This window comes from Sinocyclocheilus grahami, unplaced genomic scaffold (genome assembly GCF_001515645.1).
Source record: "Sinocyclocheilus grahami isolate Dianchi unplaced genomic scaffold, SAMN03320097.WGS_v1.1 scaffold396.1, whole genome shotgun sequence".
Classification (NCBI taxonomy): domain Eukaryota; kingdom Metazoa; phylum Chordata; class Actinopteri; order Cypriniformes; family Cyprinidae; genus Sinocyclocheilus; species Sinocyclocheilus grahami.
Window position 1 is genome coordinate 411,018 of NW_015505575.1, and position 18,325 is coordinate 429,342.

The 18,325-nt window shown below is 41.8% G+C and overlaps 1 protein-coding gene across 1 annotated transcript in view; it reads left to right on the forward strand.

The window, feature by feature from the left end:
• The window catches only part of LOC107550324 (low-density lipoprotein receptor-related protein 1-like), a 112,802-nt gene that overhangs the window by 37,609 nt on the left and 56,868 nt on the right, over window positions 1–18,325 (forward strand). The window contains exons 4-6 of the mRNA XM_016231596.1: window positions 2,457–2,576; window positions 4,129–4,257; window positions 4,413–4,673. Coding sequence (XP_016087082.1) covers window positions 2,457–2,576; window positions 4,129–4,257; window positions 4,413–4,673 — 510 coding nt within the window. The remainder of the gene's footprint in view (window positions 1–2,456; window positions 2,577–4,128; window positions 4,258–4,412; window positions 4,674–18,325) is intronic.

Genomic DNA, 18,325 nt, shown 5'->3' on the forward strand with positions numbered 1-18,325 from the left:
TGAGGAGATTACTAAAAGTACTTACAGTACTAACATAAGTGCATTTCTTAGTATGCACTCATGTCTTCAAAGTCCTGCATAATTGCAAACTCTAGTATGTCATGGCCACTTTTCATAACCCAATAAAATAGACATTTCATTTCATATTCATATTGTTTCTACATTATGAGTAGTTTTGTAAACCACAGTTGTATAGTAGCTTTCCAACACTGTCCAATGTCAGAAGCAGTTAATTTAAACTGCCTCCCTCCACGAAATGCATTTTCCCTAAATTTGAATTGCTTGATCATCAAATTCATGATTTGGATGCATGCTTTTAGCTCTGCAGAGCTTCATGTATGAGGACATGTGTCACTTTAGATACTCAATACGGAGTCAGTCATTGAAACTGAAGACTATGCGATCTGACCTTATACCTTGAGGAACAGTGAAACTATGTCAACAGTTCACTGGTCAGCAGAAGGTGCATTAGTTAAGAAAACTGGAACAGACGTTACTGGCTCAGAGTTTGATGTTTGAAGCCTCAGTGTGTTACAAACAAAATGCAGTTTACATTTTAAGTTACATGATTTGTTAAAAGAATAATTTGGTTGACTAATATCTGCATTTGAGAGACAATTTTTTATTCAAAGCAAAATATATTAAACATTTTTGACAGTATGCAAAACCTGGACATCACTGCCTACTACCAACACAAGCAGTTGTCTTTTAAGGCAGCATCCCAACTGAAATGGAACCTCAAAAGTGACTGATTTAGAATGATGTTCATAGGCAGCAGCCCTACGTGCCACACAAATAGAGCTTGACTTGCTGAGTTTGCCATTACCATATCTCCGTTTGGAAATGTTGGAACAGTGTTCATGTCAGAAGTGGGCTTATGAGGGCTCAGTTTTTGGACTGAGCATATGATTGGACTGACAAAACCACTAAGGCTGACTACATAAGGAGCTGTTAGCATATTAGCATAGCTGCTGTGAGCTGTTGATGCAGTTCATCTAGAGGCTCATTAGTATCTGACTGTATGCTCATGTTTGTGGCATCCCCTGAGCTCTGGGACAGGTGTGTGTGTGTGTGTGTGTTGTTAACATCACTTCTGTTCACTGCCTGCTGAGGTACCAGGTGCTGTTATTTCATATCAGTCACTCTGTGGTTTGTCAAATTGATCAGTTTCATGCAAAATAGGATTTTCTTACTGTGTTAACATAAAAAATGCTTCAAAATTGTGTGCAGACATCAACCTTCAAAAACTTTAGTCCAGGCAGACAATTTGTTGAAACTAAACTACAAAAACAGCTAGTTCAGAAATCTTGAGAAACTATTAAGCACACCTTTACAACACCTATTTAGTGTTCACCAACTCTACTTATCCTCATTTTTAAAAAAAGTCTGTAAAAAATAGGGCCTAATGTACCATGTTAATATGATGGAATTTTCAGATTTGTTCAGGTTTTACCTGCATTTTGAATTACACATTGCATTGTGTTGTGTTTTGGGGTTTTCTGGCAGACAATTACCAATACCGTTTTCTTACCATGTTCATAAACTACAATGTCATATTTACATAAAATTCTTAAAGGTATAGAGTAGGTACAGCCTGTTTAATTCTAAGACATCTTTTGCCAATATATATATACAGTGTTGGGGGTAACGAATTACAAGTAACGCGAGTTACGTAATCAGATTACTTTTTTCAAGTAACTAGTAAAGTAACGCATTACTTTTTAATTTACAAGAGAATATCTGAGTTACTTTTTCAAATAAGTAACGCAAGTTACTTTTTTTAATTTTATTTATTGACTGACAGCTCTGGTGTCGCCATGTTGAGAGAAATCAGATGTTACTGTAGTTCTAAAATAAATATAAATATGCGTTAATTAATCTAACTCACACACAAAAAAAACACAGATTCAGTATTCCTCAAAATGAATAAAAATAACGCAACTCAGAATATGACACAAACCTGCTAAAAGTAACTTTCCCCAACACTGTATATATGTGTGTGTGTGTTATATATATAGTTAGATGTTTTATATATTTGAATTGGAAAAAAATAAAAACACACACACACACACACACACACACATATACACACACACATGTATATATATATATATATATAAATAAATACAAATGTGCACTTTGGTAAATTACTGTATGTTACATGTTAGCTTGATTCTTGCCTTTAGTCTAGCATGTACTGTGTTGTCATTCAGTATGTGATGAAGTTCTGTTACTACATTGAGTAAAAACAAAACTTATGAGATTTTGTTTATCATATGCTTTCATTTGATTTATGTCATTTGCCTTTTAGATGCATGTAAAATGTTTCTTGTTGTTTTGCGGTCTTCATGAAGTCTCTTTAGTGAGTGTTGACGGGCAGTGTGAGTCAGTGTGTTTGGTAATAGATTGTGTTGTGTTGTTTGACCTCTAGCCGTCCTCTGCTCTGATCTCTGTAGAACTGGCACTCAACTGTACTCTCACTGGTTGCCAGGACAACTGTGCTGTCACACGCATCGGCCCCATGTGCTACTGCAAGAGCGGCTATGAGATCAGCCAAGATGGAAAGACCTGTAAAGGTTGGTTACCTTTACACACACATTCACATGACTGACATGCGTATAGACTACTATGAATGCAAAAATATAGACATTACTTCTGATCAGGGTTTGAAATTAACACCCGCCAACCCGCCAAATGCGGGTAAAAATCAGCTGTGGTGGGTAACGCTGTCAAATCACTAGCCAATTTGGCGGGTTACTTTTCATAAATTATGTTCACTCATTAATTTCTTGGGGAAGTTCGTGCAAGCCAAATCTGTGCAGGTTTAGCGCAAATACTGAACTCATTACTTTATCGAGAATATTGCAAACACCAAACAAAACACACCTACAGAGTGCACGCGTATCCGCGTAAGCAACTACATTAACTTAGTGCACGTAGGCATTTAGAGTGCGTTCTTTCAGTGCATGATTCAGTCTATTAATATGCATTAAGAATGATCACATAATTCAAGATAAGGGGGGCAGAAAATGTATATAGTTATATCATTTCAAATAGTTAATATCACACGAAGAGTGCCATTTTAAATAAAAAATCAGCATGGTTACAAATGTGATTTGTGAATTGATTTTATACAGCAGTTCAATAAACAATAAGTTAATATCAAGAGACTTACGTTTTAGACACCATGCCTGCTTTTGCTCTATTTCGCCAACAAAAATAATTCCAAACAGCCACAGCACTGTTTTGTGTGTCTGAGCAACATGACGGTGTTTCGTTCCTGAATGAGTCAACCATTTAAATGATTCGGATCATCCGCAATGACTCACTTAACAGTGACTTGCTGCCACCTGCTGGCGGTTTTAATTGTTTTAATTTTACATCTAATGTATCTTTTCATTTTTTTATTATTTCAAATATCAGTATTCAAAATTTCATGTTTAAAATATCAAAACATTATTTATGCATTTGTAACTGCAGGTTAAAGCACTCCGTGTCCCTCTAGGCTGCACTAACATGTGTAAATACATCTAAATGCTACTTCGTATGGAACTTCTGCAAAGATTTATTTTGTTGATACTGATTTCATTTGTTTAGTATCAGCCTAAATGTATTATTATTATTCACTCACCATTCAAATTGTCTGGTGAGTGAAAAAGTTAATTTCAATCCCTGCTTCTGATATAGACATTACAGTGGATTCTTTTAATTGAATGGGAATAATCAATATGAATACTTAAAAATAAATAAACAATAGCATTCATACTAACTAGAATCTAAAACGTAAAAAAGTACTGTTTTGTGTGTGTGTGTTCAGATTTTGATGAGTGTACGGTGTACGGCACCTGCAGTCAGACGTGCACAAAATGCAAAGATTTATTTAGTTGATACTGATTTCATTTGTTTAGTATAAGCCTAAATGTATTATTATTATTCACTCACCATTCAAATTGTCTGGTGAGTGAAAAAGTTAATTTCAATCCCTGCTTCTGATATAGACATTACAGTGGATTCTTTTAATTGAATGGGAATAATCAATATGAATACTTAAAAATAAATAAACAATAGCATTCATACTAACTAGAATCTAAAACGTAAAAAAGTACTGTTTTGTGTGTGTGTGTTCAGATTTTGATGAGTGTACGGTGTACGGCACCTGCAGTCAGACGTGCACAAACACAGACGGCTTGTACACATGCTCCTGTGTGGAAGGTTATCTAGTTCAACCAGACAACCGCTCCTGCAAGGCCAAGAACGGTAAGACAAACATAACAGTCCAAGATAAGATCAAATAAAGCCAATTCTGTTTCCCTCACATACATGTATCCGCATCGGCCAACAGTTTCATTTATTATTATAGGCTGAACTGTAACTATATTTGAGATGAAACAGATGTCTTCCTGTTGCTGTAGTGCCTGTGGACCGTCTCCCCGTGTTACTGATCGCAAACTCTCAGAACATCCAGATCACGTCTCTGAGCGGCTCCAGCAGCCCATCACTCTACATAAGCACAAAACAGACCACAGCCATGGACTTCCTGTACACGCAGGAAACAGTGTGCTGGATCAATGTGGGCGACTCCCCTGCGGGCACACGACTGAAGTGCGCTAAGATAACAGGACTCAAGAGCTTTACAGATGAGAGAACCATCAACATCTCCCTCAGCTTACACCGTAAGTCACGCTGCTGTGATTTCACATTACAAACCACATTTCTCACTCAGGGTTGTTATAGTTAAAGGGGTCATATTATGTGATTTCAAGTTTTCCTTTCTCTTGGAGTGTTACAAGCTGTTTGTGAATAGATACGATCCCTAAAGTTGCAAAGACTAAAGTCTCAAACCCAAAGAGATATTCTTTATAAAAATTAAGACTCGTCCACGCCCTCCTAAAACGCCTCGTTTAAACACGCCCCCACATGTGTACGTCCCTATGTGGGACGATTTGCATAACACCGCCCAAATGTTCACGCAAAGAAAGAAAGCGTAACTTTTATTCTCGCTGCAGTATTGTTGCCTCCGCCGCCATGTCGTGGAGATGCTGTGTGTTTCGTTGTGAAAGCGAAACTACTTTGCTTGGCCTTCCAAAAGAGGACACAACTAGAAATCAGTGGTTAAGTTGTATTTACAACACTGTTCCAGAACAGTTCAACCCAAATATTCAGATGTGTGCAGCACATTTTATGGAGGACGAGGACTGTTTCCTGGGAGAGTAGACTACAATGCCGGTGTTCTGACAAATAATGCTGATTTACAGCCTGTAAGTACGTTTTCATATTTATAGAATTTACCACTGATTATTTAAACGTGAGTTTTGAGCAGTGTAGAGCAGCGCTTGTTGTTTGTCATTTCTCCGATCACAAATGCAGACATGGTTTTATGTTTACGCAGCACGATGCAACGCAACGCGTAAAAAGACAGTATAAGTCATTATAATCAGTAATTATGTCCCCACTGGATGCAACAAATGCCTGGTTTATAATGGGTTTTATTGGTGTTGTCTCATCACGCCGGGACACAGCATCACAGTATAGTAAGGGGCGTAACATTTCCGTCACACGCTTGAGGTATTCGGCCAATCACAAGGCATGGATAGCTGGCCAATCAGAGCACACCTCACTTTTCAGACCGATGAGCTTTGTAAAAATCGACGCCGGGCATAGAGGAGAAACAATAATGTACAGTATGTGGAAAATAATGTGTTTTTTAACCTGAAACCGCATAAACACATTTCATTACACCGAATACACAAAATAATGTTCTTATTTAGCAACGTCATATGACCCCTTTAAGGAAATTCATGCAAATTCATGAAGATGCTTAAGCTATATTTTTAGATGAATATGTGATGAAACTGTCCTTACTAGCTGTAAGGTCAAATTTTCACCAATAATGTAACCAGCGTATTTTCTAAAACATAGCCATCCCATGCTGCATGTGCCATCCTTACTGTTGCATTCAACCTTAAAGAATAGACAAACCTGAAGGATGGGTAATCAATCTTTGACCATATTTGATGTGCCCTATAAATACTCAATTAATATGGATTACTTTTATGATGCCTTTATGTTCTTTTTAAGGCTTGAAAGTTTTGTCAAATGGACTGAAATACAGGTTTCATTGAAAATATTTTCATTTAAGTTTCGATGTGCAACAAAAGACTTATGGGTTTAAAATGACATAAAGGTAAATAAATGACTAAATAAATGTAAATAAATAAATAGCCATTGCTGATCCCTTCCAGTGTAGCTCTCAAATATCAGTCAGTGCAATGGTATTTACATTTTTTTTCTTTTGTTTATTCATTGGTTTTATCCAAAGCAATTTACAAATAAGGAACATCACTAGCATCACATTCATTTAAGAGACATGCAAGAAAATGTCTCGGTTAAGCAAGTAACTTTGGTTCCCCAAGAAGGGGAATGAGACGCTGCGTCGATGGGTTCCAAAATCCAAAATTGCCTTTTGAGTTGCCAGATGCTATAGTCTATGTACCTACATGGGTAAGATATATTCCAGCAGAGGGAGCGCACCAGAATCTACTGTACAAGCATCACCACTATGTGGATGACAAAAGTAAGGGAAAGCAGGCACAAGCTGCCCATCCTCCCAATTGCTTGAAAGGTACATTGCAGCTACCTCTACCTTCCCCAACAGCAATAATGTGGCCCGAGTGAGGCAGTGAGAGGCAACACAATGAATATTCTGTTGCATTCTCTCTGTAAATAATGTCTCCATAACATTCCACCTCAGCCAGGGAAGTAATAATACTGCAGGGATGGGAATAAGAGGGAAAACACGAGTACTAAATTCGGCTACATCCTAAAGCATCATAACTGCTGCGAGAGTAATAACAATAACAGAGAGAGCAATGCTCAACCTCAATCTGTGAAAGTGAGAAATACAAGGGAGAGAGCCACGCTCAATCTCAACCAGAACATAAAATCATATCATCAACCAGTATATACTGTATATAATGCTGTGAGCAAAATAGGGAGATAGCACAGATCAACCTCAACCGAAATATGTAATCATATACCAACCAGCATATAAATCTATGTGCAATGCTATGAAAAATGATAAATAACAGGAGAGAGCACCGCTCAACCTTCACCAATGCAATCATGTCCTTAACCAGTATGCATGTCTATATGTAATGCTGTGAGTATGAGAATTTAAACGAGATAGCATCACTTAACCTCAACCTGTACATAAAATCATATCCTCGACCAGCATACATGACTATATGATATGCTGTCAAAGTGAAAAAGGGAGAAATTAAAATGCTCAACCTCATCCAGTACATAAAATCAAATCATCAACCAGTGTACAACATACCTAAAAAAATATACAGTATGTGTACATTGTTAGAATATTAATCTAAAATGGAGAGAGCACCGCTCATCCTTGACCAGTACATAAAATCACGCCCTCAACCAGCATATATATTAATCTGCAGTGCTGTGAAAATGCCTCCTTAAAAGAGAGTGTGCAATGTTGAACCTTGACCAGTACAATAGATCGCATCCTCAATCAGCATACATCTATAAGTGCAAAGCTGTGAGAATGGCTAAATAAAAAGAGAGTGCAATGCTCAACCTCGACCTGCACATGAATCCACATCCTCAACCAACATATACCTTTATGTGCAATGCTGTGAGAATAAGAAATAATGCGTAAGAAGAAGAGAGTAATAAATGCTCAACCTCATCCAGTACATAAAATCAAATCATCAACCAGTGTACAACATACCTAAAAAAATATACAGTATGTGTACATTGTTAGAATATTAATCTAAAATGGAGAGAGCACCGCTCATCCTTGACCAGTACAAAAAAGCTGTGAAAATGCCTCCTTAAAAGAGAGTGTGCAATGTTGAACCTTGACCAGTACAATAGATCGCATCCTCAATCAGCATACATCTATAAGTGCAAAGCTGTGAGAATGGCTAAATAAAAAGAGAGTGCAATGCTCAACCTCGACCTGCACATGAATCCACATCCTCAACCAACATATACCTTTATGTGCAATGCTGTGAGAATAAGAAATAATGCGTAAGAAGAAGAGAGTAATGCTCAACCTCAACCACATAATTCATATCCTCAACCAGCGTATACCTAAATATACTGTATGTGCATGCTGTGAGAATACAAAACTAAGAAGAGGAGAGCACAACTCCATCTCGTCCAGCATTCACTCAAACTCACATAACTAACATCCTCAAACAGCATCTGTAATATTCCCCAACTCCTAATAAATGTAATTGTTTAACAACCTCTTGTGCCCAACACACCTCGAAGTGGGAACAGAGAAGGAGGTTTTTGTTGTCTCTTCTCCATGATGATGTCTCAGAGATCCTTCATGGGCTTCCCCCGAGATCGCTGCCTTGAGCCCCGGCTTCTCTGAGATGGATCACAAGTAACCACATTCTCTTTCTGACCTTGCCTCCAGCTTGGGCCGACTACATGGTCATGGTGCCCGATTTCAATGCGGGATATACCCTTCAAATACTGCTGTCTGAACTCTTGCCTACCTGAAGTTCTTCTCTCACTCCTTGATGCCCGAGAAGTTCAGCCACAGATGCCGCTCTGTAGCCACCACTCCGAGAGAGCAGCCAGTGGAATGGGCCACCTGCTTCATGGAACAGAAGGCGAGGTCTGTGTTATGGCAGAGCTCTCGGGGGGGTTCGAGAGGTATATCCTCGCCTTGATCAAGGATCTTCAACAGGTCAGCATGGTAAGCTTGCATCACTGCAATGATGCTTGGCACTCCACCAGCTTGGCCGGCCACCATGTACGTTTTGCCTACCAGCTGAGATGTTACTTGGCATGACTTGGAAGGCAAAACGGGAGTCATGAGTGAGGTCGACGCACCAGGAGAGAGATAGTCAGCGAGCATCTCATCTACCTGGGGAAACCTCACATAAATGTTCACTCATCCCCTTGATGATAGTATAATTAGATGAAGGGGGACTGAACGAATGGGCTGAAAAATGTTTATTACGATATCATTGTTATGATCAGTATTTAACGGCAGGCTCACAGCAGGAGGAGGTTTAGAACCCGTGAGGAACCACTCCACTCATCCAGCCTACCCAGATGGGTTCCTCTCTTGACGCCAAACAGTCTAAGCCTAAACCAGCTGGGGCGCAGGTCATAACCTCCACTAACTCCTTGTATTCAGGGATCTAGGAGGAGGTGGGCTTGCTGGCATTATCTGCCTCAACTCCCATCACATCCGGCTCCTCAGAGTCAGATGGACCCAACAAAATGCTCTCAGCCATAGTGGGAAGAGGCTGAAGACTGTGCTTCCAGATCCAGCATGAGAGCGTCTTAGCTGGTCAGTGAAGCTTGAGATAGGGACAGGTCTGTCCCAAGCTGCTCAGCCAACTCAACCTGCGATCTCCCCAAGCACAGCCTCCACACTGCCTCAGCAGCAGTGGGACCCAGTCTGAGGGGTGCAGATTCCCCCTAAAAAGAGCCAGGCGTGAGCAGAACAATGCCAGCTCCTTCAAGGGCTGACGCTGCATACTCCACTCAAAGGCAGATGATACACAGGGCAGGGACGTGGCGGCACACATCTCCTAAATCTTTTCTCACCCTCCATTATTATTATCTCAACAGACAACTTTCAATTATTAGAAATTGCCTATGGGAGTAGTTTGGAGACCCCACACGCTAAACAAATGACTTCCTGAATCTGGGGATTCAGTGACATAGGTGCCCTTTTATGGCATTGCCAGCAAGTCAGGTGACTACCATCAGCCAATTGTATTGGTGTGTTTGCACATGTGCTTTAAACACCAGGGCTGCGTTCAGCCCCAACAAAAACGGTGCAAAACCTTTTTTAAATGGAAACGGTGGTGCGTTGAACACCCTGTTCTGATGACGCAAGAGCTGCAACTATGGCAGCTGAGAAGGCCATTCTTTATGTTCTTTTGAAAGAATTTTCGGAGCCTGATGAAATCGGTATAAATACGTGTTTAATACTGCAAAATATACTCGATGGTACAGTCATTGCCCTTGCCCTCCAGAATAAAAGAGAACATCCCAATCAAATGAAGGGATTTGTGGAAACTGTGGTTCCTAATTATTGTGATCCAACATTTGCCTCGCATTTCAGGATGAAAAGACAAACATTTCAGGTGAAGGATAATCCACTTACCTCCGAGACTGTGTTATGATCTATATGACCTTATTATTTTTATTGTGAGTATTAGGCTTATCATTATTGCTGATCACTGTTCTTGTGCTATGATATTGTAATATTTACCATTATATAATCAGAGGGGTATAGAAAAGTTTATGAAAGTGTCACTCCATAATACAATAGCAAAATATATAAATATTTATAGTATTTTTATCTTACATTAATCAGTATTTAGCACACCTTCCTAAGGAAATGATATAGACCAGAAGACATTGCACCGGAAACATGTCGTTCAAACCGGAAACTGTAGAAAAACGGTGCACACCGGTTTGAGCTTCAACTTGCCCCAGCTCATGCGAAGGCGTTCCCATAGCGTCATCATCCGTAGAAGTTCCACTTCGATGGTGAACCAATATTTCTCGCATCATGAAGTTTGATGAAAAAGAACAAAAGTAAACATTCTGCTACACCTCCTCTGGTGTTTCATGGAAGAAAGTCATAATGGTTTGGAATGACATGAGGGTGAGTAAATATTACATTTTTGGGTGAACTGTCTTTGTAAATATTTGGTTTCAGTCCTATATTGGCATCCTCATGTAGTTCACAGTATTGTAAAATAGATTTTTAGTGAAAACACTGAGAATTTGTCTGCCGCTAACTGGAAATATTTACAATATTAATCATCAGTCTGAGCATCAGCATTAAGACAGCTCAAAGAGCATGTGTGTGTGTTCAGTCTTCTTGCAGACAGACTCTTGACATTGTTGAGACTCAGGCTACATTAAAAGACCAGAGATTTGTCTTCCATTCTTTCTGCTAAAGAGAGGGAGAATGAAACAGATTAATATAGAGCAGTGTGTGTGTGTGTAGGCCAGACTATTTCTTACATATCCATGATGCCTGCTGTGTGACTGAACTGCAGTCAGTTTTACCATCTATTCTCCGGAACAATGCCATTTGGCCCTTTCTTTCTTTCTTTCTTAATTTTTTTTATATAGTAATTCAAGATGAACACTTACACTCACATACATTGATATTTATATAATTTGATGTAAGTAGTCTGCTATACTGTTATAAAGATCTCATTGATTTACAATTACAAATTCATCTTACTTTTTGGTCATATAAATATCAGTATCAGCACCAAACTGCATATTTTTGCTCAGTTTGGGCCTCTGAATGAAATGTAGTTGTTTTTCCTCCTCAAGTATGAGGTCTGTGTTCTCACTTTTTCATGCTATGTATGCCTCAAAAACCTGATGGATCAAATATAGTTCAATAAATGTCTTATTTTCTCTTTAAGAATTAATTGTGTCTTCTGGTAGTGTTTACTTGCTTGTGTTGTCTGTGTTAGCACCTGATTCTTGATTCAGTCATCCGCAGTGATCAATACTGCTTTCCATGGGCGTTAATAATACAACAAATGCCTCGTTGACCTGCATGGTGCAGTGCTACTTAAGCACATTTAGCGGCTAGCTGAACTGGACTGCAGGTGGTTAATGAATAAGATACCTGTTTTTGCACAAAAATTCCATGCACAAATTATAGAAGTTTTTGTGAAAGAGATGGAAATTTGAATGAATGAAAGAGAGCAGCATTCTGGGAAAAATTTTAAAAGACAAGTTTGCATTGTTTTGGGAATGACCAGAAACTGTGATAGAAAATGAGTTACAACATTAGAAACAGAAAGATGATCTATGTTCCATATGCAAAGATATTTCATTCTCAAAGATGTTACCCAATCATAGAAAATGGCGTTTACACTGAAGTCTTAAAGGGCCCCTATTAAGCCCCATTTTGCAAGATAATTAATATAAGTCTCAGGTGTCCCTATAATGTGCCTTTGAAGTTTCAGCTCAAAATACCCCACAGATCATTTATTATATAATTTTGAAAATGCCTATTTTGATTGGAAGTAGAAACACACTGTTTTCGTGCCTGTATCTTTAAATGCCCACTTTTCCAGAATAAGGCTGTGCTCTTACAGCTCGTGCCTCAGATACTCTGCCAGAACGAAACATTTGTTTGGTTGTTTGGCCATTCTGATGATGCCGCCGCAGATTGCAGCCATGGTTTGTCGCTCCTTGGTACTTGTAATTTCTTAAGCAACTTTTTCCCAATTAGCTTTACTAGAAACAAACTCCTGGACATCAGAAATAGCACACCAAATAACATCTTGCGAATCTCCGCTCCATGGCAAATAAATCAGATGAACTACGACTCCTCACCCGCACAAACAAGGACTTTTTAAACTCTGCTGTGCTTTGCTTCAGAGAAACCTGGCTGAACGGAGCCATACCGGACCGCGCGTTACATCTAACGGACTTCCAGCTGTTCAGAGCGGACAGAGTCGTCGGGGAAAACAAGAGTTTTGGATTATGTTTTTATATGAATGAAAGCTGGTGTACGGACTTTTTAAACTCTGCTGCGCTTTGCTTCACGATAACCTGGCTGAATGGATCCATCCCGGACAGCACACTTCATCTAACAGGCTTCCAGCTGTTCAGAGCGGATCATGTGACAGAGTCCATGGAATAAGCAGCCCCGGCCATGTACCAGCTCCTCATACAGGGAGGTTCAAAAGTTGAGCATTGCAATGGGACCGAGGTCGGCAGTGCTGTAAGCCAGGGGCTTCCAAGGCGAGGCCCGATCTGAGGGTCATGCTTCAGTCGAAGAAGCCCTCGACAAAGCGGTCCTGACAATCATGGCCCAGGACTACTGAGGGTGGCCCCTCCTGGGGAAGAGCGGGGTGCACCGCATTACACTGTGTCCGTCTCTCCTCAGAGCCCTCAGGAGATCAGTCTGCTAACCCTGCCAGAGTTCCAGGGCGCAGCAGTCTCCAGCGAGCACGCATCTCAGTGTCTTCCGCGGAAACTTAGCGGAGCTGAGATGCTCGCCACCCCCTCGGGGGTCTCTAGAGCAGTTAGTTCGATCGCCTCCTGCCGGTCCTCTGCATCAGGGCACCAAGCTAGCAGCTCCAAGTACATCAGAGACCAGTCTCGATAGACTGATTCCCTTAGTAGACTATTTAGCAGTGTGGAAACTACTGCCAAATGTGTCTCATTGGGTCCTGCAGACTGTAGAAAAAGGCTATCGCATTCAGTTCAGCGCTCCACCGCCACCATTCAACGGGGTCTTTCCCACATTGGTGGGCCCCAAGCAGGCTCTGATATTGGAACAGGAAGTAAACACCCTCTTGAGGAAGGAGGCCATCGAGGTGGTCCCTCCTCATGACAGAGAGTCCGGGTTCGAAACCCTGCCAGAGTTCCAGGGCGCAGCAGTCTCCAGCGAGCATTGCATCTCAGTGTCTTCCGCGGAAACTTAGCGGAGCTGAGATGCTCGCCACCCCCTCGGGGGTCTCCAGAGCAGTTAGTTAAATCGTCTCCTGCCGGTCCTCTGCTTCAGGGCACCAAGCTAGCAGCTCCAAGTACATCAGAGACCAGTCTCGATAGACTGATTCCCTTAGTAGACTATTTAGCAGTGTGGAAACTACTGCCAAATGTGTCTCATTGGGTCCTGCAGACTGTAGAAAAAGGCTATCGCATTCAGTTCAGCGCTCCACCGCCACCATTCAACGGGGTCTTTCCCACATTGGTGGGCCCCAAGCAGGCTCTGATATTGGAACAGGAAGTAAACACCCTCTTGAGGAAGGAGGCCATCGAGGTGGTCCCTCCTCATGACAGAGAGTCCGGGGTCGCCAGCCGGTACTTCATCGTTCCAAAGAAGGATGGAGGGTTGCGTCCCATTTTAGATCTGCGTCAGTTAAACCGCTCAGTGAGCATCTTGAACTTCAGTCGCATGACTATCAAGCGGGTCGTGTCTCAGATCAGGTCCCCGAGGACTGGTTTGTCACGATAGATCTAAAAGATGCTTACTTCCATGTTTCCATCCTTCCCACTCACAGGAAGTTCCTGAGGTTTTCTTTCAGGGGCAAAGCTTACCAATATCGAGTTCTTCCTTTCGGCCTAGCACTCTCACCCCGCACTTTCACGAAGTGTGTGGATGCTGCACTAGCTCTACTGTGACGCCAGGGCATCCGCATACTAAATTATATCGATGATTGGTTGATTCTGCCTCAATCAGAGCAGACGGTGGGTCGACACCGAGATGTCGTTCTTGCCCATATGGAAAAATTGGGGTTAAGACTAAACGGCAAGAAAAGTGTGCTTTCTCCATTACAGAGGACCACTTATCTGGGCTTGGTGTGAGATTCGATCATGATGCAGACACGATTGTAAGAGTTGATCCTCACTGCAGTTGCGAGAGTCAGAGAAGGCCAGTCACTCACTGTCAAGCAGTTTCAGAAACTATTGGGTTTGATGGCAGCTGTGTCCAACGTGATACCTTTTGGCCTGTGTCATGAGACTCCTACAGTGGTGGCTCAAGACCAAGGGGTTCTCCCCGAGGGGAAACCCGCTTCGCATGATCAAGGTCACGCGGCGATGCCTACGTGCCTTGGACATGTGGAGGAAACCTTGGTTCTTGTCTCAGGGCCCGGTGCTGGGAGCTCCTTGTCGCCACGTAATGCTAGCGACGGATGCTTCTCTCACCGGTTGGGGTGCGGTCATGAGTGGCCACCCTGCCCGCGGTCTGTGGAGCGGTCGCCATCTCACTTGGCACATCAACTGCCTGGAGATGCTGGCCGTGTTTCAAGCTTTGAAGCCCTTCCTCCCGGACCTAAGAGATCGTCATATGTTGGTGCGCACCGACAACACAGCGGTGGTCTCTTATATCAACCACCAGGGAGGTCTACGTTCGCGCCCCTTGTACAAGCTGGCGCACCAGATCCATGTGTGGTCCCAGGGCAAAATCCTTTCATTGAGAGCAGTACATATTCCTGGGCATCTGAATATGGGAGCAGACATCCTGTTGAGGCAGGGGCCGAGGCCCGGGGAATGGAGGCTTCACCCCGAGGTGGTGAAGCAGATATGGAGAATGTTTGGCCAGGCTCAGGTGGACCTGTTTGCCACCCCTCTGGTTCTCTCTGACTCATCCGGCTCCACTGGGGCTGGATGCTATGGTACAGACTTGGCCGAGGCTTCGTCTGTACGCCTTTCCCCCGATTGCTCTGCTCCCGGGAGTTCTGGAGAGTGTGCGCCGGGACGGGGTCCGTCTGCTGCTAGTAGCCCCGTTCTGGCCGGGCCGAGTATGGTTCTCAGACCTGATTTCCCCTCTCGACGGCTCTCCATGGGAGATTCCTGTCAGGAGGGATCTCCTCTCTCAGGCGGAGGGCACGATATTCCACCCCCGCCCGGAGTTGTGGAAGTTATGGGTGTGGCCCCTAGGGGGCACAGCTTGTAGCTTCCGGTTTCTCAACCGAGGTTGTTGAGACCATCCTCCAATCCAGAGCTCCCTCTATGACAGGTTCTATGGCCTAGATATGCGAGCCACTCCTGGCTCTTCTGTTCTCTCGTCCTAGTTGTGCTCTTCCACACTAGTCAGGGATTTGCAAGTCTGGCGGCGTGGGCATACTCGTTCCCAAAGCGTTCTCCGACTCAGCTTTTATAGTCACGCTGAAAGGCATTCCCAAAGTTTTCTCAGACGCAGCGTCTCGTTCCCTTCGGGGAACCATGGTTACATACGTAACCTGGAGACGATTCCTTGGAACCACCATCTCTCAGGACCTGAAATGGGATATTCACATTGACTCCATTGTGAAAAAGGCCCAGCAGAGGTTGTATTTCCTTCATCAACTGAAAAAGTTCAACCTGCCACAAGCACAGATGACAGTTTTACTCAGCTGTTATTGAGTCGGTTCTGTGCTCTTCTATAACTGTCTGGTTTGAAACAGCCAGCAAATCAGATTTAAGAAGACTGCAACGGGCTGTTAGGACAGCAGAAAAGATCATTGGTGTACACTTGCCCAGCCTTCAGGACTCCAGAGTGAAGAAACGGGCAGGTAATGTCATCACAGACCCCTCTCACCCCAACCACAACCTGTTTGCACTTCTACCTTCAGGCAGACGCTACCGGTCTCTGTGCACTAGAACATCAAGCATAAAAACTGTTTTTTTCCCCCATGCCATCTCCAGCTTAAACAGCTAACACATGAATCATTACCTGTGTTCTGTAATTCATTTCTGTAATTCATTCAACAGCTGTAAATAATGCCTCTTTCTCAAATATTATGTAAATACATATGAATATCTCTTTATACATATATTTCTATTTATACTGTATATTGAGTAAATAATGCACAAATCTGTACATAAATCTACTGTTCCAGATTCATACACATTATTATTATTATTTATTGTTAAGTCTTACTATTTAAATGTTTTTTTTTCTGTTCTCATGTCAGATGTGTATGTATGTACAGTATGTATGCATGTATCAGGAGCACCTTAAAAAACTACAAGAAATTCCTCGTGTGTTTGCACACACCTGGTGCATAAAGATAATTCTGAAATCATGCATTTTAAAGCCATATCAGTTTGAACTTCTGATATAGTGTTTTCTGAGCGGCTGTCACATGGCATGTGACCACTAAACTAAGTTCTCTTTCATGTCTTATTGCACTTAAACTGTCAAATACACAGGTTTATGTTAAAAAAACACATAAGTTAGAAAAACACAGTCGGTTATGTCTGTGGAGGTAAACAGCTGGGAAAGAAATTGCATGTTTCTATTAGATCTGTGTATTAATCGACAGAAGCGTAATATACAGTACCTATATCGTTGTTAATATGAGCCAAACAATAAAATAGAAACAGAAAATCACTCACTGCTCTGGACCGAATAACTTCTGTAGCTTTAATAAGACATTTCTTACTTGAATGCTGCTTTTAAATGCTCTAGCGTGAAGATAAACATGGCGGATTGTGTGCGCTCACTCAGGGCAGGGTCTCTGCTAATAGACCAATTTGTAGTAGACGTCACAGTTACATCACTTGCAGCTGCGCGCGCATTGTGGTAGCAGAAAAACACTGACAACAAAAGGGAAACAATTATCCATGGAATAAGATAAAAAAAATCATACATTTGATTTAAACAAGGGTCTACATCAGGGGTCCCCAAACTTTTTTCTGCAAGGGCCACATAATTTTCCCTTTCTTTAATGGGGGGCCAGGTCAGTTTGTAACAGAAAAATACATGGGCCGGAGTGACTACTAGTATTATTGTGGAGATTTTATTATGATTTTAAATGTATTTATTATGCCTCCTAATGCTAGAATAGTTTATTTTGTTATGCACCGTACAGACAAATGATTACTTTTCAAGAGACATATAGACATCTTCATTGCATGCCTTTTGATGTTTGGGTATGTCTCGATAGGGAGGGCAGCATAGAATTCAAGGAGACCGTTGGGCTTAAATGCATCTTTCAGAACATCACAGTTCTGTAACTCAGCCAACTCAAACTGATAAGAAGGCAGGGCTTCATCAATGTCGGCAGCAAAGAAAAGGCGGATTTCTTTAGAGTGGACATGTAGCTCACGGAATCGCACGTCAAACTCTGCCTTCAGCATTTCCAGAGCTTCCACTGACTTTTCAGCTGGGAATGGAGCCACTGGTTTCTCAGAAAATATGTCTCTGGCATTGTTCAGAGGGCCAGTCCAAATGTGGGGGTGGGCCACATTTGGCCCGCGGGCCGTAGTTTGGGGACCCCTGGTCTACATAATATTCGCACATGCAGTTCATAGGGGACATATTTTATTATCCCTACAGTTACAGCATTAAATAGCCTAGAATTTAAACCTATAACATTTACATAACATTTACCTATTTTATCTCACAATTCTGACTTTTTTTCACTCACAAATGCAAGTGTATATCTCCTAGTTCGGAGTTTGTCCATTCTGAGGGGAAAAAAAGCCAGAAGTGTGGATTTATAAACACATGATTCTGAGCCGAGGAGAAAAGACAGAGAATGGCGAGTTGATTTTTTATTTTAAAGGGGTCATATGATGCGATTTCAAGTTTTCCTTTCTCTTTGGAGTGTTACAAGCTGTTCGTAAATAGATAAGATCCATAAAGTTGCAAAGACTAAAGTCTCAAACCCAAAGAGATATTCTTTATCAAAGTAAAGACTCGTCCACGCCCTTCTAAAACGCCTCATTTAAACACGCCCCCACATGTCTACGTCACTGTGTGGGAAGATGTGCATAACGCCGCCCAAATGTTCACACAAAGAAAGAAGGCGTAACTTTTGTTATTGTTGCTTCCACCGCCACCATG